The sequence below is a fragment of the Anser brachyrhynchus genome (genome assembly GCF_964034855.1).
Source record: "Anser brachyrhynchus genome assembly, chromosome: W".
Taxonomy (NCBI): Eukaryota; Metazoa; Chordata; class Aves; order Anseriformes; family Anatidae; genus Anser; species Anser brachyrhynchus.
In genome coordinates, this window is record NC_137704.1 from 15,775,459 (window position 1) to 15,796,632 (window position 21,174).

The 21,174-nt window shown below is 45.9% G+C and overlaps 1 protein-coding gene across 2 annotated transcripts in view; it reads right to left on the reverse strand.

Annotated features, from left to right (window-relative positions):
- Positions 1 to 21,174, reverse strand: part of LOC308184772 (E3 ubiquitin-protein ligase KCMF1) — a 118,799-nt gene that overhangs the window by 38,906 nt on the left and 58,719 nt on the right. The window contains exon 3 of one of the 2 annotated variants that reach the window (XM_080572305.1): positions 9,471 to 9,607. In XM_080572305.1, coding sequence (XP_080428431.1) covers positions 9,471 to 9,607 — 137 coding nt within the window. Of the gene's footprint in view, positions 1 to 9,467; positions 9,608 to 21,174 lie in introns of both variants that reach the window. The other variant, XM_080572304.1, reaches the window with a different exon arrangement.

The following is a 21,174-nucleotide window of genomic DNA, read 5'->3' on the forward strand; positions in this document are numbered from 1 at the left end:
ATATGTTTAGCATGTACTTCTTAAAGCACATTATCATATTCAGGTGGGTGAACTTTAATATTCATTTTACACATAATGAAGCAAAAGGTTTCACTCAGGCACTGTGGCCATCAAGATTCTGTTTTGCCACCAAAATGGGACATCCCACCAACACAAGACTCCCTCCTTCAGCAACCTCTCAGACCAAGCTTGTGGACCTTCATCTACAAAGTTTGTATGAGAGATAAACAAGAAGAAACTGCTCAATTCCCTTTTGCCCCAGGCTGGTGCTTATCAGTGACTCTAACAAATCTGACTGTTCTCCACAATTAGCAGTCCTGGCTATCAGAAGAGGTCCCACTTGACTGGAAGCTACCAAATGTGACACCCATCTACAATAAGGGCCGGAAGGAGGCCCCTGGGAACTACAGGCCTGTCAGTCTGACTTCGGTGCCAGGGAAGCTCATGGAGCAGATTATCTTGAGTGTCATCATACAGCACTTACAGGGCAACCAGGCGATCAGGCCCCGTCAGCATGGGTTTAGGAAAGGCAGGTCCTGCTTGACTAACCTGATGTCTTTATATGACAAGGTGACACGCTCAGTGGATGAGGGAAAGGCTGTGGATGTGGTCTACCTAGACTTCAGTATGGCTTTTGATACCATTTCCCACAGCATTCTCCTGGAGAAACTGGCTGCTCATGATTTCGACGGCTATATTGTTTGTTGGGTTAAAAGCTGGCTGGGTGGCCGAGCCCAAAGAGTCATGGTGAATGGAGATAAATACAGTTGGAGGTTGGTCACTAGTGGTGTCCCCCAGGACTCGGTACTGGGGCCGGTTCTCTTCAATATCTTTTTCAATGATCTGGACAAGGGGATCTAGTGCACCCTCAGTAAGTTTCCAGACACCAAGTGAGGCGCGAGTGTTGATCTGCTCGAGGGTAGGAAGGTTCTACAGAGAGATCTGGATAGGCTGGACCAATGGGCCGAGGCCAACTGTATGAGGTTCAACAAGGCCAAGTGCCGGGTCCTGCACCTGGGGCACAACAACCCCATGCAACTCTACAGGCTGGGGGAAGGTCTGGAAAGATGTCTGTCGGAAAGGGACCTGGGGTATTGGTCAATAGCCAGCTGAATATGAGCCAGCAGTGTGCTCAAGTGGCCAAGAAGGCCAACAGCATACTGGCTTGTATCAGAAAGAGCATGGCCAGCAGGACTAGGGAAGTGATTGTCCCCCTGTACTCTGGTCCCCCAGTGAGGCTGCACCTCAAATACTGTGTTCATTTTTGGGCCCCTTGTGGTGCAATTGCCTAAAGTAACTAGGAAAATAAAACTAACATTCACTTTTTAAAGAAAATGTACAGCACTGAAGAGACTTTCAGGGTAGGGCGTAGCTGCATTACCTGAGTGTTCCCTAGGCTTCCAGCCTTAGATGCTATCACACTGGGGGAACCTGGTGTGCTGGCTCTAAGGAACAGTACGGAGTGTAGAGCAGAGTGGAGACATCACGGCTAGGCTCTGTGACCAGGTGGGGACTCGATTGTTCCTGTGCACACCGAGACCGATAAGCCGCACTTTTTGCTACCCTAAGCCAATGACCTGTCATGTTTTGACAAATGCTGTACTCTAGTGTACTTTTGCTCGTTATAATATCATTATAATACCAAAACACACCTCCATCCCAAAAGCTACCTGCCTCCAAGGTACGACCACCCCTCACTGAGCATGCGCTCTGAATTTCTCGGAGCCTATACCTTTAAACGGAGACGGGAAAACTTTTCACCAATCATAACTAAGATATGCTTGACTAGAGTCATTCAAGCTCCACCTAAAAGATAGAAAATAATATAAACTGGCCTAAGAGAGAGGGGATGTCAAGGGAAGATACCACCGTCAGGGGAGATACCATCCCAAGGGAATACACCATCCCAAGGACCTCCTGACTCCTGGGATCAGTCGATGGGATGAGCCTCTCTCCCCCCACACCCATTGGGACGCCTTTGGGTGAGATTTGAACACTTGGTTATACTGTGTGTCTCCGCGGAAACTTAGAAATCTCTAAAGAGTCTTTGTGCCTTTTAATGCATTAATTTCCAGGCTGTGCACCTGTGTATTTCATGCATGCTAGCTTGCTTTTGGAGACAGTAAATTATCGCCGGCAATCCAAAGAACCAGTGTACCTGTTGCTGTAATAAATTGCACTTAACTGCATTGTTCCTAGCCGTGATAGTTCTCATTGAACGCGACTAGAGTAAGGACGGTTATACGTTATTGGTGAATCCGTGACCGTGGTAGTTCAGTGCTCTGAATCCAACCAGACCCATATCGGTTAATGCGTTATTGGTGAATCTGTGATTGTGATAGTTCAGTACCCTGAATCCAACCGGACCCGTAACAGTTTATCGGCTACACCCTTTAATGCGACACCCCTCACTACCAGAATCATAGAATCATAGAATATCCTGAGTTGGAAGGGACTCATAAGGATCATTTAGTCCAATTCCTGGCTCCACACAGGTCTACCCAAAAATTCAGACCATATGACTGAGGGCATAGTCCAAACACTTCTTAAACCCCGACAGGCTTGGTGCCCTGACTACTTCACTGGGGAGCCTGTTCCAGTGTACGATCACCCTCTTAGTGAAGAACCTTTTCCTGATATCCAGCCTGAACCTCCCCTGTCGCAGCTTGACTCCATTCCCTTGGGTCCTAAGAAGGACATCAAGGTACTAGAGCATGTCCAAAGGACAACGAAGATGGTGAAGGGTCTAGAGAACAAGTCTTATGAGAAGTGATTGAGGGAACTGGGCTTATTTAGCCTAGAGAAAAGGTGGCTCAGGGGAGACCTCCTTATCGCTCTCTACAATTACCTTAAAGGATGCTATAGCGAGGTGAAGACACAGAACACAGACCCATATGAGCTACTAGGAGAAAAATTAACTCAGTGCTATCTGAAACCAGGACATGCTGTTTTGGATTTAGGATGAGAGCAGTACTTACACTAAGCCAAGGACGTTTCAGCTTCTCACACCACCCTGCGAGTGGGGAGGCTAGGGGTACACAAGAAGCTGGAGGGGACAGAACCAGGACAGATAACCCAAACTGGCCAAAGAGATATTCCACACCATACAATGTCATGCTGAACAATTAATACGGGGTGGCAGGTCAGGGTGGGGTGTGGGGCCTGCTGCTCAGGGAACGGCTGGGCATCGGTCAGAGGGTGGTGAGCAATTGTATTGTGCACCACTTGCTTTGTATGCATTATTCTTGTTGTTGTACTGGATTTAAGTGGCAAGGTTTTGGTAGTGGCGGGCTACAGGGGTGGCCTCTGTGAAAAGAGTCCAGAATCTGCCCCGTGTCAGATAAGAGCCACTTTCAAACGGCTCCAGAAAGGACCTGCTGCTGGCAAGAGCCGAGCCAATAAGTGACGTTGCTTGTGCCTCTGTGAGAACAGATTTAAGAAAGGGAAAAAACTGCTGTGCAACAGCAGCTGGGAGAGCGAGGAGTGAGAACCAGCCCTGCAGACACCAAGGTCAGTGCAGAAGGAGGGTAGGAGGTGCTCTGGGTGCCAAAGCTGTAGTTCCCCTGCGGCCTGTGGCGAGGACCATGGTGGAGCAGGTTGTTCCCCTGCAGCCTATGGTGTACCACGGTGGAGCAGATTTCCACACTGCAGCCCATGGAGGAGCCCATGGTGGAGCAGGTGGATCTGGCCTGAAGGAGGTTGCAGCCTGTGGAGAGCCCCTGCCAGAGCTGATTCTGGGCCGCAACAGCGGCCCAGGGAGAGGAGCCCACACATTTGCAGGTGATCTGGCAGGAGCTGCTGCCCATGGGGGAACCATGTTGGAGCAGTGTGCTCCTGATGGATGGACCCTGTGGTACAGACCCATGTTGGAGCAGTTCTTGAAGAGCTGCTGCCTGTGGGAAGCCCACGCAGGATCAGTTTGGGAAAGGCTGTATCCAGTGGGAGGGACCCCACATTGGAGCAGGGGAAGAGAGTGACTGAGAAGGAGTGGTAGAGACAAAGTGCTACAGACTGACCGCAGCCCCCATTCCTCTGTTCCCCTTCACTGCTTGGGGGGAGGAGGTGGAAGAGGATGGATGGGGGGAAGGTGTTTTCAGTTTGTTGATCTCCCTGTCCTTATCTCAACCCTTGAGACCTTTTCATCGTATTTTCTCCCCCTTTCTCTTCAAGGAGGAGGCGTGAGAGGGCAGTTGTGGTGGAGCTTAACTGCCAAGCTGGGTAAAACCACTAGAAACAGATAAGCTTCATTGTCAACATCACTCACTGATAGGATTTTTTTTTTCTTTCCAGCATACTTTCTTCTCCCCCTCCTCTTCTGAGAAGGAGTTAGAGAGTGTTTATGGTGGAGTTTAAGCTGCCCAGCAGGGTAAAACCAGCACAACTATAAGCAGTAGTTCATATGTTCTTAGGAAAGACCAGGAAGCCTTTGAATTTTAAAATAGGTGGACCAATTTTACCTCCACTACTACTCCTTCACATGAGACCCTTAGCAGGTCTCCTTCTCCTACAGAATTTGTCAAAATGTGAGAATAGCTTAGAGGTCAGAACAAACAAGTTGGAAATCACAAGTCATTTCTCTACAACTTATTAAGATCTGAATAATCTTCCTCAAGCATGCACATTTTTATAGTAACCTACAGCAAAAACTAGGCAAGAGTTCACAGAATGTCCTTCTGTAATCATACATTCTTCAACCATAAAAAGTATTTGAACACAAATACGAATACAGACACGGATTTGTATTCAAACAGCCCAAAACTCCCTCACAAGTACTCACAGAAGGGAGGGCAGCCAATGACACTGGAAGATGGAAGCTGGCAACAACAAGGACCAGCAGGAGGAAGAATCTTTCCCCAAAGTCTGAGGTGCCCGTACAGAACCGCTTCACCCCTCTGAGGACTTAAAAGGAAAGACCCGTTTGGGGGGGGGTGTTGTGAAACTGAGTAAGACAGACAGGTCTGCTCCCCATGTAACAACTAGTCCAAGTAAGAAAAGGTGACAGGTGATAGTAGCAGTAGACTCTCTTCTGAGAGGTACAGAGGCACTTATCTGCCGACCCGGTTCCGCTCTTAAGGGAAGTCTGCTGTTTACTGGGGGCTTGTATCAGGGATGTTACCAAGAGACTGCCAAGCCTTGTACAGCCTAAGGACTATTATCCACTGCTGCTGTTTCACATGGGCACCAATGATGCAGCCAGGAACAGCCTGAGGAGTGTCAAGAGGGATTACAGAGCCCTGGGAGCAGCAGTAAAGGATTGGGAGTGCAGGTAGTTTTTTCATCAGTCCTGCTGGTTAAAAGGGAGGGGATTGAAAGGGCCAGTTGAATATGGCAAATCAGCAGATGGTTTCAGGACTGGTGCCACAGACAGGGGTTCAGCTACTTAGATTATGGGGCTTGCTTTAAGAAACCTGTTTTACTGGGAGCTGAGATGGGGTCCACCTATCAGAGAAGGGGAAGAGCATCTTTGGTCATAGTCTTGCCAAGCTGGTGAAGAGGGCTTTAAACTACAGTTGCAGTGGGTGGGGAACATCAATCCATCCCACTCCTCCCAGTTTGATGCCAGTGTCAGTGACAGATGTCCAAAGCCTGGAAAAGGGTCGTGGGTCAGCAGGAGAGCACCTGAGGAGCAGCACAAAAGAATTCCAGCCCCTCCAGCCAGTAAGTCAGCTTCATCAGGAGCCCAACTCAAATATCTCTATGCTAACGCAAGTAGCATGGGGGAAAAAGAGGAGTTAAAGATGTATGCATGCCTGCAAGGCTATGACCTCATTGGCATTAAGGAGATGTGGAGGGACGGCTCCCATGACTGGAGTGTTGGAATGGAAGGATACAGGCTCTTTAGGAAGGACAGGCAGGAGAGATGAAGAGGGGACATCACCCTCTATGTCAATGAGCAGCTACAGCACATGGGAAGGATGAGGAGCTGACAGAGCTTATGTGTCAGGATTAAAGAGAGGGCAGGGACAGGTGACATTATAGAGGGAGTCTGCTACAGGCCACCTGAAGACCAAGAAGACCAAGCAGATGAGGCCCTCTATAGATGGATATAAGCAGCTTCACATTCGCAAGCCCTGGTTCTTGTGGGGTGTGCTGGGTCTGGCTGGGATGAAGTTAACTTTCCATGCAGAAACCCATACAGTGCTGTGCTCTGCACTTGTAGCTAGAACAGCCCTGGTATCACACCAGTGTTTTGTCTATTGCTGAGCAATACTGGCACCACATCAGGACTCCCTCCAACCCCCCCCAGAGTCAGCAGGCTGGAGGTGGGCAAGAGATGGGGAGGGGACAACACCAGGGCAGCTGACCTAAACCGACCAAAGGGATATTCCATACCATACGATGTCACACTCAGCAATAAAAGGTGGGAAAGGGAAGAAGAGGGGAGGGGTGGACTCTCGTTATGAAAATGTCTGTCCTCCCAAACAACCGCTACACGCATTGAGGCCCTGCTTCCTGGGATGTGGCTGAACAGCGCTTGTTGATGGGAAGTAGAGAGTAATTTCTTTTCTCTCTCCCTCTGTGCTTCCGCGCAGCCTTTGCCTGTTTTGTGGTGTGTTTTTTTTTTCCCTTTTCCTTTTCTCGTCAGTTAAATTATCCTTATCTCAACCCGTGAGTTGTGTTTTTTTTCTTTCCAGCATACTGTCTTCTTTCCCTCTTCTTCTAAGGAGGGGGAGTGAGAGAGCGGTTGTGGTGGAGTTCAGCTGCCCAACAAGGTAAAAACCACCACATGGGGGACTTCAAGAACCATGATATCTGTTTGAGGGACAGCACAGCAGGACATAGGCAATCCAAGAGGTTCCTGGAATGCATTGATGACAACGTCCTTGTTGCCAACAAGGAGAGGTGCTATGCTGGACCTCATTCTCACCAACAAGGAGGGGCTGGTAGGGAATGTGAAGTGCAAAGGCAGCCTTGGCTGCAGTGATCATGAAATGGTGCAGTTTAGGATCCTGAGGGAAGCAAGGAAGGAGCACAGCAAGCTTGCTACCCTGGAATTTGGAAGAGCAGACTTAGGCCTCTTCAGGGATCTGCTTGGTAGAGTCACATGGGACAAAGCCCTGGAGGGGAGAAGGGCACAAGAAAGCCGGTTAATATTCAAGGATCACCTCCTCCAAGCTCAGGAGCGATGCATCCCAACAAAGAGGACGTCAGGCAAAAACACCACGAGCCCAGAAAGCCAACCGTATCCTGGGCTGCATCAAAAGAAGCATGGCTAGCAGGTCAGAGGAGATGATTCTCTCCCTCTACTCCGCTCTTGTGAGACCCCACCTGGACCACTGCATCCAGCTCTGGGGTGTCCAAATATAAGAAGGACATGGATATATTAGAACAAGTCCAGGGGAGGGCCACAAAGATGATCAGAGGGCTGGAACACTTCTCCTATGAAGACAGGCTGAAGGAGTTGGGGTTGTTCAGCCTGGAGAAGAGAAGGCTCTGGGGAAACCTTATAGTGGTCTTCCAGTACCTAAAGGGGGCCTAGAAGAAAGCTGGAAAGGGACTCTTTGTCGGGGAGTGTAGTGACAGGACAAGGAGTAACGGCTTGAAACTAAAAGAGGGTAGGTTTAGATTAGATATAAGGAAGAAATTCTTTACTCTGAGGGTGGTGAGGCACTGGAACAGGTTGCCCAGAGAAATTGTGGGTGTCCCATCTCTGGAAGTGTTTAAGGCCATGTTGGATGGGGCTTTTAGCAACCTGGTCTAGTGGAAGGTGGAGGTTGAAATTAGGTGATCTTTAAAATCTCTTCCAATCTAAACCATTCTATGATTCTATATCCTCCTCTATAATAACCTCCACTGGTGGAAACATACCAAAACTTCATGATTAAGAATTTAACCTAGGATTGCCAACATACATAACTTAAATTAGTGAAGCAAGCTTTAAAAATAAATACAAAACATACCCCCATACCAAAAAGAGAAATCTAAAAACAGGGCTACAGATTTTTCTAAAAATAAAGTAGACTGAACACTAAGCAGTGCAAGTTTCTTAAAACTGTAAATGAAGTCTGATAATAAACCATTTCAAATAGCATCAAAACCAAGTGCAAAGAAGTCACCTCACACTTTCGAAAAATTTCAGACCTTTTGGCTCAAGCAACAGTGACATCTAGATATAAAAACTGGAAGAGATTAGAATGATTACCAACAAAAACAGAAGCAGAACAATTCTTCCTTTACTCTACTGTATGGTGTATAATCACTTTGCACCAATTACCACTGTTGGAGGGGTGGTGAGGAAGAAAAGATAAGGCCATTTTAGCCTTAACTATTTTCAAAATGAAGTATATTTATTTTAACGCTTACACATAGATCAGAATTTCAAAGGCACCTACATGTGTAACTTTTTCTATCAACAGGCCTTTCCAGAAAGTAATCTGTGATAATATTTTAGAATCTGAGGTTATACATCTCAAATATGATATTAGCTACCCCAACAAAGAGATTATTAGCTGCTTAGCCACATTCTTCTACTCCAACTAAGTTGTTAGGCACTGATACCTCAGATAGAGGACTGTAAACAGAAATATTTCATGAAGCATATTCTTAAACATGCCATCTGTTTTAATGCTGGTGGTAGAGGGAAACAACAGTAATAATCCTAACAGAAAAACAAGTTTTGATGCACAAATATACCAGATTTCAAAAGCTTTTTAAAAAACAGATCAACAGATCAGCTGCATACCTTTCTCTGTCTCCAACTAAAGAAGGCTGACATAACTATAGACCTATAGGACATTGTGTGCCAGATTGACAGCTAGGCAACTACATGTGAATGGAGAGACACTGCTATATAGAATAACCATGAGAAGATTCTAAATATTGCCAAACATATAGTAAATAAGCTCCAAAAAGGGCAGCCTTAATATCAAGCCAACTAAATAGTGTGGTTTCTTCCTCTCTTACGTGATCAATCTCACTATATTAGAATACCAGTAAGATGTAGGAAACTTCCAAAACATCCACAGATTTTCAGGAAATGTTTTCTGGATTTTTGTTTGTTTTCAAACAAAACAAACTAACAGAACATTGTCGGGCTAATTTAACATCAGCATTAAAGTTCTGAAGTCAATGATTCTCTGCTATATTCATCCTATAGTCAGAATATAACGGCACGGGTACTAATATTCATAGAGGGAGGCAGAAGCTACATGTAAATAAAATATTTAGTACTATGCTACTACAACATTAGAAGTTGCCCAGTTAAAAAACAAAAGTAACAGAGGCATACAACTCAATGGTGACTTAATCATTTTCCATGTACCTAACCGAAATGAAACATTTTATTGAGTGTACTCACTAATTACAAAAACCTTAATAAAACATTCTCATCTCTCAAATACAGGTACATACCTCCCCACTCAGCATTTAAATGAACACACACTTCAAGGAAAAAAATATACTCAATTTCTAGATGAGAAATTTTCATATGCTTTCACTGTAATAAAAAAAATGCTGAAGCAGCTTACCACCTCTGTTGATGTTTCTGCATGTTCAGAAGCAACATGTTCTTGAAGAGATGTTTCTGTATAACCCATCTTTCCACAATAAGGACAAGTAAAAGACTGTGGCTGTTCTACAGAGAAAGCTTCTCCGCCATAATACAAATCTGGAAAAAGATGATGTTTTAAGAGGAGTTATTATTAAGCAGCATAGCCCATTCTTTTTTTCATATAATCCTTTATATATTCCTATGTGCATGTAATAACTGTCAAATTCATTCGTTGTTTAATCAAAATAAATATTTTAATTCTGCACAAAGTGCAGATGCTGATATTGTATAGTTGTTCAATGACTTAACTGACAAAAGAATAGACAGACTACATATCATTTTCACTAATAAACAATTTAAGTTTCTAATATTCAGGAAGAGTGTTGTGGTTTAACCCAGCAGGCAGCTAAACACCTCTCAGCCGTTCGCTCATCCTTTCCACCAAAAGCAGGATGGGGGAGAGAATTGGAAAAAAAAAAAAAAAGTAAAAGCTTGTGGGTTGAGATAAAGACAGTTTATTAGGACAGAAAAGAAAGGAAAATAATAATAATGATAAAAGTAATCATAACAATGTGTACAAAACAAGTGATGCACAATGCAATTGCTCACTACCCGCTGACCAATGCCCATCCTATCCCTGAGCAACCGGTCCCCCCACCCCGGCCAGCTACCCCATATCAATTGCTCAGCATGATGTCATATGGTACAGAATACTCCTTTGGCCAGTTTGAGTCAGCTGTCCTGGTTCTGTCCCCTCCCAGCTCCTGCTGCACATCCAGCCTCCTAGCTGTCAGGACAGAGCGAGAAGCTGAAAAGTCCTTGGCTTAGTGTAAGCACTGCTCTGCAACAATTAAAACATCAGTGTGTTATCAACATTATTCTCATCCTAAATCCAAAACACAGCACCATATCAGCTACTAGGAGGAAAATTAACTATATCCTAGCCAAAACCATGACAATATCCACCCCTTATTCCATACCATTTATGTCATGCTCGGGTCCCACACTTTCCAATACATCCCAACTAATCACCACTTTTCATACCACAGAATCACAGAATGGTTGAGGTTGGAAGGGACCTCTGAAGATCATCTAGTCCAACCCTCCTGCCAAGCAGGATCACCTAGAGCACATTGCGCAGGATGGCATCCAAGCAGGTTTTGAATATCTCCAGAGGAGACTCCACAACCTCTCTGGGCAACCTGTTCCAGCGCTCAGTCATCCTCACAGTAAAGAAATGCCTGGGGACCCCTGGGGGACACCACTAGTTACAGGCCTCCAACTAGATCCTGCACCACTAAGCCCAACCCTCTGAGATCTGCCATTCAGCCAATTGACAATCTACCTCACCGTCCACTCATCTAGGCCACACTTCCCAAGCTTTTCTATGAGAATGTTATGGGAGACAGTGTCAAACGCCTTGTTGAAGTCAAGGTCGACCACATCCACCCCTCTCCTCTCATCTACCCAGCTAGTCATCCCATCATAGAAGGCTATCGGATTGGTTAAGCATGATTTCCCCTCGGTGAATCATTGCTGACTACTCCTGATCACCTCCTTATCCTCCACATGCTTGGAGATGACCTCCAGGATGAGCTGCTCCATCACGTTTCCAGGGATGGAGGTGAGGCTGACTGGCCTGTAGTTGCCTGGGTCCTCCTTCTTGCCCTTTTTGAAGACTGGTGTGACGTTAGCTTTCTTCCAGTCCTCAGGCACCTCTCCTGTTCTCCACGACCTTTCAAAGATCATGGAAAGTGGCCTAGCAATAACACTGGCCAGCTCCCTCAGCACCTGTGGGTACATTCCATTGGGGCCCATGGATTTGTGGATGTCAAGTTTGCTTAGATGATCTTTGACCCGATCCTCTTCGACCAAGGGAAAGACCTCCTTTCTCTGGACTTCCTCACTTGTTGCCAGGGTCTGAGATTCCTGAGGGCTAGTCTTAGCAGTAAAGACTGAAGCAAAAAAGGCATTCAGCATCTCTGCTGTTTCTGTATCCTTTGGCACCATGGCACCTGCCACATTCAGCAGCAGGCCAACATTTTCCCTAGTATATGTATATATAAAAGGTCTACTGAGTTTGTTTAGACCATCACTGACTTTGGGCTCCAACTGTCACACCAATCTTTCTTGAGATGGTCTGTGATATTGGGTCATCACACACTGAAACCCGTTCTGGTTCCATCAAAAAGCTGTGCTTGTCCAATTCTATCAAAATTCATTCATCATTATCTGCATAACTCTTACTGTGATACCATTCATATCAAATATAGCAATCACAGTAGTGATGACATACAGTATTATAGAGTAATTAACATACCAAAGAGGCTTTAACTGCTTGGCTTGCTTGATTGCAGCACATGTTTCACAATCATGAATAACCTGTGCTATAGTGTCCATGGTCAGGTCCACCCCTCGATCATGAGCCCATCTGTATGTTGCATCTCTGCCTTGATGGCCTGAGGTGTCATGGGCCCATCGGGCTATAAATTATTCACCTTTATGTTGCCAGTCCAGGTCCACCTGAGCCACTTCAATCTTAGCAGCCTGATCCACCTACTAGTTGTTTTGATGACCTTCAGTGACCCCATTCTTGGGCACATGAGCATCTACATGGCGTACCTTTACAACCAGGTTCTCTACCCGAACAGCAATATCTTGCCACAATGCAGCAGCCCAGATGGGTTTGCCTCTGTGCTGCCAGTTGTTCTGCTTCCATTGCTGTAACCACCCCCACAGGGCATTTGCTACCATCCATGAATCAGTATAGAGATAGAGAACTGGCCACTTTTCTCGTTCAGCAATATCTAAAGCCAGCTGAATGGCTTTCACTTCTGCAAACTGACTCGATTCACCTTCTCCCTCAGCAGCTTCTGCAACTCGTCATATAGGACTCCATACAGCAGCCTTCCATCTCCGATGCTTTCCCACAATACGACAGGACCCATCAGTGAACAGGGCATATTGCTTCTCATTTTCTGGAAGCTTGTTGTACAGTGGGGCTTCTTCAGCCTGGGCCACCTCCTCCTCCAGCGATATCCCAAAATATTTGCCTTCTGGCCAGTCCATAATCACTTCCAAGATTCCTGGGCGACTGGGGTTTCCTATTGAGCCTGCTGAGTAATCAGTGCAACCCACTTACTCCATGTAGCATGAGTTGCATGATGTGTAAAGGGGGACCTTCCTTTGAACATCCAGCCCAGTACCACCCAGTCGGGGTGCCAGGAGCTGTGCTTCACTACTGACCACTTCCGAAGCAGATTTAACTCCTTCATATGCTGCCAATATCTCTTTTTCGGTTGGAGTGTAGCAGGCCTCAGATCCTCTGTATCCCCGACTCCAAAACCCGAAGGGTAGACCTCGAGTTTCCCCAGGCTCTTTCTGCCAGAGGCTCCAGGTGGGACCATTCTCCCCGGCTGTGGTGTAGAGCACATTCTTTACATATTGTCCTGCTTGGACTGGCCCAAGGGCTACTGCATGAACCATCTCCCATTTAATATGTTCAAAGGCTTGTCGTTGCTCGGGGCCACATTCGAAATCATTCTTCTTACCTATTAGAGCGGGCTTACAATCAGACTGTAATTTGGAATGTGCATTCTCCAAAACCCCACGACACCTAGGAAAGTTTGCGTTTCTTTTTTGTTATTTGGTGGAGACATAGCTGTTATTTTGTTGATCACATCCATTGGGATTTGACGACGTCCATCTTGCTGTTTTATTCCTAAAAACTGGATCTCTCGTGCAGGTCCTTTGACTTTATTTTGTTTTATGGCAAAGCCAGCCTTCAGAAGGATTTGGACTGTTTTCTTCCCTTTCTCGAAAACTTCCTCTGCTGTGTCCCCTCACACGATGACATCATTAATGTACTGCAGGTGTTCAGGAGCTTCCCCCTGCTCCAGCGCAGACTGGATCAGTCCATGGCAAATGGTAGGGCTATGTTTCCACCCCTGGGACAGTTGATTTCAGGTGTATTGGACACCCCTCCAAGGAAAAGCAAACTGTGGCCTGCACTCTGCTGCTAAAGGGATGGAGAAAAATGCATTAGTGATACCGACTGCGGCGTACCACTTGGCTGCCTTTGATTCCAGTTCATACTGGAGTTCTAGCATGTCCGGCACTGCAGCACTCAGTGGTGGCGTGACTTCGTTCAGGCCACGATAGTCCACTGTTAGTCTCCACTCACCATTAGACTTTCGCACTGGCCATATGGGACTATTAAAAGGTGAATGAGTCTTGCTGATCACTCCTTGGCTCTCCAGTTGACGAATTAGCTTATGGATGGGAATCAGGGAGTCTCGGTTGGTGCGATATTGCCGCCGGTGCACAGTTGTGGTAGCGATCGGCACTTGCTGTTCTTCGACCCTCAGCAACCCCACAACAGAAGGGTCCTCTGAGAGACCGGGCAAGATAGACAACTGTTTAATGTCCTCTGTCTCCAAGGCAGCTATGCCAAAAGCCCACCGGAACCCTTTTGCGTCCTTGAAATATCCTCTTCTAAGATAGTCTATGCCAAGGATGCACGGAGCATCTGGGCCAGTCACAATATGGTGCTTTTGCCACTCATTACCGGTTAGACTCACTTCAGCCTCCAATACAGGTAACTGCTGGGATCCCCCCGTCACACCATAAATACAGATGGGCTCTGGCCCTTTATAGCTTGATGGCATTAGAGTACACTGTGCACCGGTGTCTACTAAAGCCTTATGCTTCTGTGCGTCTGACGTGCCAGGCCATCGAATCCACACAGTCCAATAAACTCGATTGTCCCTTTCCTCCCCCTGGCTGGAGCCAGGGCCCCTCTAATCCTGGTCAGAATCTTCATTTCTGTGTCTGGAGGACTGCCTGCTGGAAGTTGGAGCAGCAAGCTACTCAGAGAACCCCTTTTTCCCAATTGCTTTTTCTTGCAACTCACGTACCCGGGCCGCTAGGGTCGCAGTAGATTTTCCATCCCATTTTCTCATGTCCTCTCCATGGTCACGTAGGTAAAACCACAGGGTGCCACGAGGTTTGTACCCACTGTATTGTCTTCCTTGCACGGACGGACGCTTACCCCTGATAGGTGGGGAGGAAAATAAACTCTCTTTAAGTTGGTGGAACTCTTCAGAAAGTTTCTCCACAGCTGAGACGCAGGCCTGTAGGGAAGAGGAGAGACTTTCTTCATACTGACGGAGTTGTTTAGCCACTTCATCCACTGTGGGTTCCTCATGTTCTTTTCAGGACATTACTGCCAACAAGCTGGCATATGATGATGGTGCACTCCGTACAAACTTCCACCACATGGGTCGTGTACACTGGACTTCATCTGGATCTGTGGATATTTGTCCGTTGTCTAGGTCCCTATAAATCACCTCCCGTACGGCTAATTCCCTCAGGTACTGGATTCCCTTCTCCATAGTGGTCCACTTGCCTGGTAGACATACAAGTTCTTCCTTGAAGGGATACCTTGAAGATGCACTGTGCTCTCAGCCTTACTCACAACAAATCTAGTTTAAATGTTGTGATTTAAAATGACTCAGTGACACCAGCACTCCATATGTTGATATTGGTGCTGTAGCTGAACTGGTGTTTAACAATAAGGGGGAAATTTTAGTGAAGCAAAATGAGTGAGATGTTATGTACCAGTTTCAATACTTTAGCACTTCTCAAATACTGAAGCAGCAGCTTCCCTTAAGCTGCTAACTTAGCGATTAACATGAGCCAAACCCATCATGAAAATGTAAAAAGTCATGCTAAATTCTTACTAAAATCATAGAATCATTAAGGTTGGAAAAGACCTCCAAGATCATCTGGTCCAACCATCCCCCTACCACCAAAATTACCCACTAAACCATATGTCCCTAAGTACCACATCTACACTTCCCTTAAACACCCCCAGGGATGGTGACACCACCACCTCCCTGGGCAACCTGTTTCAATGCCTAACCACTCTTTCTAAGAAGAAATTTCTCCTACTTCCCAACCTGGACTTGTAGAAGCCCTTCCTGTTGTCCTTGCAATCCCTAGCCAGATTCAATTCCATTTGGACTTTAGCTGTTCTAACTTTATTCCTGGGTGCTTGGACAATGTCTCTGTATTCCTCCCAGGTTACCTGCCCTTGCTTCCACTGTCTGCATGCCTCCCTTTTATGTTTGAGTTTTGCCCATCCACACAGGCCTCCCGGCATTTTTTCCTGACTTCCTCTTTATTGAGATGCACAGCTTGGAAGAGGTGACCCTTGAATATTAACTATTTTTCTTGAGCCCCTCTTCCCTCCAGGGCCTTATCCCACAGGACTCTTCCAAGCACCTCTTTGAAGAGGCCACAGTCTGCTCTCCTGAAGTCCAGGGCTGTGAGCTTGCTTTTTACCCTGCTCCCTCCCCTCAGGATCCTGAACTACACCATCTCACGGTCACTGCAGCCAAAGCTGCCCTTGACCTTCGTATTCTGAACAAGACCTTCCTTGTTGGTGAGAATGAGGTCCAGCAGAGCCCCGCTCCTTGATGGTTGCTCTATCACTTGGAGGAGGAAGTTATCATCAACACATTCCAGGAACCTCCTGGATTGCTTGTGCCCTGCTGAGTTGTCCCTCTAACAGATATCGCTGTTGTTGAAGTCCCCCACGAGGACCAGGGCCTGTGAATGTGAGGCTGCTTCTATTTGTCTGTGGAGGGCCTCATCCGCTTGCTCTTCCTGGTCAGGCGGTCTATAGCAGACACCCACTACAATGTCACCCTTACCTGTCCTCTCTTTTAATCATTACCCATAAACTCTCACTTGGCTCATCATCCATCCCCAGGCAGAGCTCCATACACTCCAGCTGGTCATTGACATAGAGGGTGACACCCCCTCCTCCTCTCAACAGCCTGTCCTTCCTAAAGAGCCTGTATCTTTACATTGCAGTACTCCAGTCATGGAAGCCATTCCACCAAATCTCCATGATCCCAATAAGAGCGCAGCCCTGCAACCATACACACGTCTCTAACTCATCTTGTTTATTCCCCATACTGCATGCGTTAGTGTCCAGACACTTTGGAGGGGCACCCCAGCATGTTGGGTTCCTAGAAAGCATTTGGGGGATTTTGCTATAATGTTGCCTTGTAGGCATTACCTTGCTAACCTGCAAGCGCTGGAGGTGACCCTGCTTAATCCCCATTTAGTTGATTTTGTGATCCCTCCTTGTCACATCACCCAATGCCCTTTTTTCAGCAACCCTGTCAGTCACTCTTTCAGTGTATTGCTCGTTACCCTGTCCTTACCCCGTCACTCTGAGTTTAAAGCCCTCCTTATGAGGTCAGCGATCCTATTGGCAAAAATAGATGCCCCGCATCCATATGGCAAATAGGACGCCCTGCTTAGAGAGGTGCATTCCATCTATCCGAAGCAGAAGATGATTGTCAGACAGGGTCCCATGGTCTTAGAACCCAGAGCCCTGGATACCGACACCAGCTCCACAGCCAATTATTGACCTGTCTTATCAGTGCTCTCCTTCTCACATCTTTTCCACTCACCATCAGGATTGAGGAGACCACCACCTAGGCCCCCATGCCCTTGACTACTTCCCCCAGAGCTCTGTAGTCCCTTTTGATACTGTCCAGGTTTCCCCTTGCAGTATCATTTGCACCCACGTGGAGTAAGAGCAGGGGGTAGTAGTCAGAGGGCCGAACCAGCTTCGGCAGCGCCTCCACAACATCCCAGATCCAAGCCCATGGCAGGTAGCAAACCTCCCTAGTCAGTAAATCAGGCTGACACTTTCTCCTCTTCGCTACCATCTGAATAGGAGAAAGGGGACTTGGCTGTCTATATTTGTTTTATGTGAATCCTATATGTAGGTGCTGTTGAAGGCAGTGCCTTGTCTGTGGCAATCTGTGTGACTGGCCGTGTCCGTGTTCTGTGCGTGTCTGTGTGTCTCTGGGATACGTGTTCAGCTTTGCTACTGGTTGAACCTACAAACACGAAAGTGGCAGCCATGTCCCTCAGCTCGGGTAGAGATCCTGGGTTCCCAGGCTGGGCAGAATGGAGTCCTGGACTGGAAGAGGCAGCCACACTCTTAACATCCCTTAATATTAAGGGATCACCATATTACTTTGAATGAAATCCAGGAGATGATTAAAAATCCTTAAGCCAGTTAGGCTCCAAACCTCACAGTTGAGTTGCCAGTTTCCAGATGTGTTCTCTTATTACCACTACTTCCCTATTTATACAAGTTATATAATTATTATGAGAAATCCTGTCACACTTAAGGTCACAATAAATTTCCCTTGAGAAAAATAGAAATAGGAACTATACACCTTTTATTTCCTCTATTTCTTTACAGCAAGGTTCTTGTCAAAATGCTCACCAACGTTGTGGGACCTGGTCCTTACAGTTCACACACACAAAATCTAATTGCTGCCTTACTAAATACACAGTGAATCCACTAAGTGTGATTTAATAGCAGAAAACTGATGTCTTTTTTCTGAAACTTGATTCAATGATGACAACTGATGGCATTTCTTAGAATTTTCAGAGCTGCAGCCCTAAAAACCTCCTACTTAAATGCTGTGTTGTATTTGTTCATTAGTCCACTCTGCTGAAACCCAATAGCAACAGTAACAATCATAATGTCAACCACATCCATCTGCGCTTGCCCTGTATTACTGATCATTATCCTTGATCATTTACTGGAGATCTAATAATTGCTGAGGTTTTAGTGGTAAAAATAAATAAATATGCACTGATGCCAGATAGCAAAAACAAACAAACAAACAAACAACAAACCAAGCCAAAAAAAAAAAACAAAAACATCCAAACAAACCAACCAACCAACACAATCAGCCTCACCCTTCTAACTGTGCCATCCTATACATGAAAGTAGCAAAATTCAACCTTTGCACATCACAAATATTAGCAGACCAAATATGTAAAGAGTGAATTTCTTTCCCTGTTGAAAAAAAAAAAAAAAGAGCTTACTGTCAAAAGCAACAAAAAACCACACACCACCACTGATGGACTACAAATTCTATCCTTGAAAATCTGGCTTACAGTCAGAAAGTCCTCAAAAAGCATCTTTGGGTAGTCACAGCTAAGGATTAAATGCAACTATCTGTCAATTATTTTTGCTTAGACTAGAATCATGAAGGTTTATAATCCATAATCTTTTCTTCCTCAGTAACATTATGGTTTTAATCAACTATAGTAAGACTCCAGTATATACTTTTATGTATGCCTAGGCTAAACCTTTATCACAAAAGCTAGATTTAACACTTAAAAAATATATACAATCACCTTCAAGGATGAATAAATCTGTCCTTTATCACAAGCTTGGAACAAAGATATAGGCATAGCAATACTGCAGGCCAATCCACAGTTAAACATGTTATAAATGAAGATACAACTCAACCTGAATTTAGCAATATTTATAATGAAACATGGGATTAGAAATTAGAGAGTGATTGATTAAGAATGAATATGTAGGCAACACTCATTGCTTAATATGTGCTACATTTGCGATGTACTGTGCCTGTGCTGCGCTTAGGCCTCCAGATAACAGGAGCCCCTAGGACCCCAAGAACCAGATCAAACCAACCTTATGGTTTGGACTTTGACCAAGGGCTCAGAGATAAGGAGGACTGTTCACAAAAGGACAAGATAAAGAATGTCAAACATGCAAGGCCTCGAGATAACAGGAGCCCCTCGGACCCCGAGAACCGGACCAAACCAACCTTATGGCCCAGATTGTGACCAAGGCCTCAGAGAGCATGCGCAAGGAGATGAGGTGAAAAGTTCAACCCTGATGAAGACATCTTACTTCATCCTCATGACCCTCAGCGCCCACCACCAGAAGGCACTGCGCAAGTGCAGATGGGAGGAGTTTATGGAAATGACTTCTTGGAGCTAATTTTAATACTAAGCGGGGACAGGTCATGCATATGTATAGGCATACTGGGAAACGTCATGCATATGTAACTCTTTACTATATATAACCAAAGCAAGTTGCCGCGTTAGGGCACACACGACTTTGGTGGGACTACCCCCCGTGCTGCCCGGCGCTGAATAAACATACCTACTTTACAATCTTATTGATTGTGGAGTCAGCTTTCCGCGAGTCATTTTGGCGATCCAGGCAGGAGACACTCTGCTCAGCTGCGGGATCGACTGCGGAGCAGACGCCCCTAGGTGCACCCCGAGTATTTTGCTCGGAGGGGACTCCACTCCCAGACACTCACCGCGGGAGCAGACAAAGACCTCCTGAAGCTGCGGACAAACGGTATGTTTTACAGTACAGGAAGGGCCTGTAAGTCGTACGCGTGGCCTGGGCAGCTGGTAAATCGCACAGAGACATCTGGCGTGCAGCATAGTCCCCGTAAGGGAGGAGGGTACCCTACAGGCTGACCGATAGAGTGGTCAAGGGAGATTTGCTGACCGACAGAGCGGCCGCTAGCGATCTTGGGAGTAGATCGAGCAAATCCGAGGTTACCGCTGCATCCCGGTTTTGGGAGCCAGGACGGACCTGCTAATGACTGTATAAGAAGCAGGAGCAGGGTAAGTGGGCCTCTCACAGTTGTGACAAGGTTACCTGGGTAATATTTGCAGCTGCTGGAAGGATACTAACTGGAGTGTTAATAATTGTATGTCTTATTCTTAAATGTCCAGGTATTTTGTGTTGAAAGTATTTGTGTATGTGTTTGAAACAAAGCGGAATGAGTCACTCCACGAAGAACACAGTCAGAGACAATACTTGTTTGGTTGGTTACCGTTCTAAAATTATATATTCTTGTGGTATGAATGAGATGTGCTAGAGACCTCTCTGTGTGATTGCATGATTGTGCTGTGTGAGTGAGACGCAGCATCGCTGCAAAGAGAGTGCGGAGTTCCGATCCGCGGGTCCGTATTCTCCGCGAGGGGAACAGCCGGAGACGAAGTGCATGACAGACCAAAAAGAAGTGCTGTTTTATCCAAGTTTTGATTGGTGGTGCCCAATATATGTGCCTGGTGGTGTATCTTGTAATCCTCTTAAATGTTTTGAGTGTGACAAGAAGAAAGGCAGGAGCATTATCTAAGTAACTAACAGTTTAGAAGTTTTGGTGTATTCGCGGTGGTGTTTGGTCAGTTTCCCAAGTATTGGGGGGGGAGGGGGCTGACTGATTATCGAAGTGGCAGAAAGGAGATAGTCACTTCTTTGGTGGTTTGGGCTTGAGCCCTGGGAATTTGGTAAGAAGGGGGAGAGCAAATTTATTTAGGCCTCAATACCTTTTAAACCCCCATATTGACAGATATTCAGGAGTGATTCCTTGTTTTGTATGGGCTTACTAACAAAGTGCATGAGAAAAATTGGCATTCGGCTTGAAATTCGGTCTTGTTGAAATGTAAATTTTGTGGAAAAGCTGGTATTTTTTGTGTAGAAGATGGAGGGCTGAGTGCTTCAGGTGTTTTCCCGAAGTCCTGTGGATTTGTGATTGGAACGGGGCTCATTAATAATCTGAAATAGTAAAGTTTGTATGTGGGAAGAAGAGTTTAATCCCAGAGAATTGGGGCATTTGGGAAGAAGATCAGGAAAAGATAGTAAAAACCTGCAATAAAAAGGTTTGTGTGGAAATTGAAACAAGGGACAGTAACTAATAAGGAATAGTAATAAATAAATAAATAAATAAATAAATAAATAGAAGGGAATGGGAAATCAAGGAAATGAGTAATATCCAAAACAAAGACGTTTTAAAGAAAGCCTC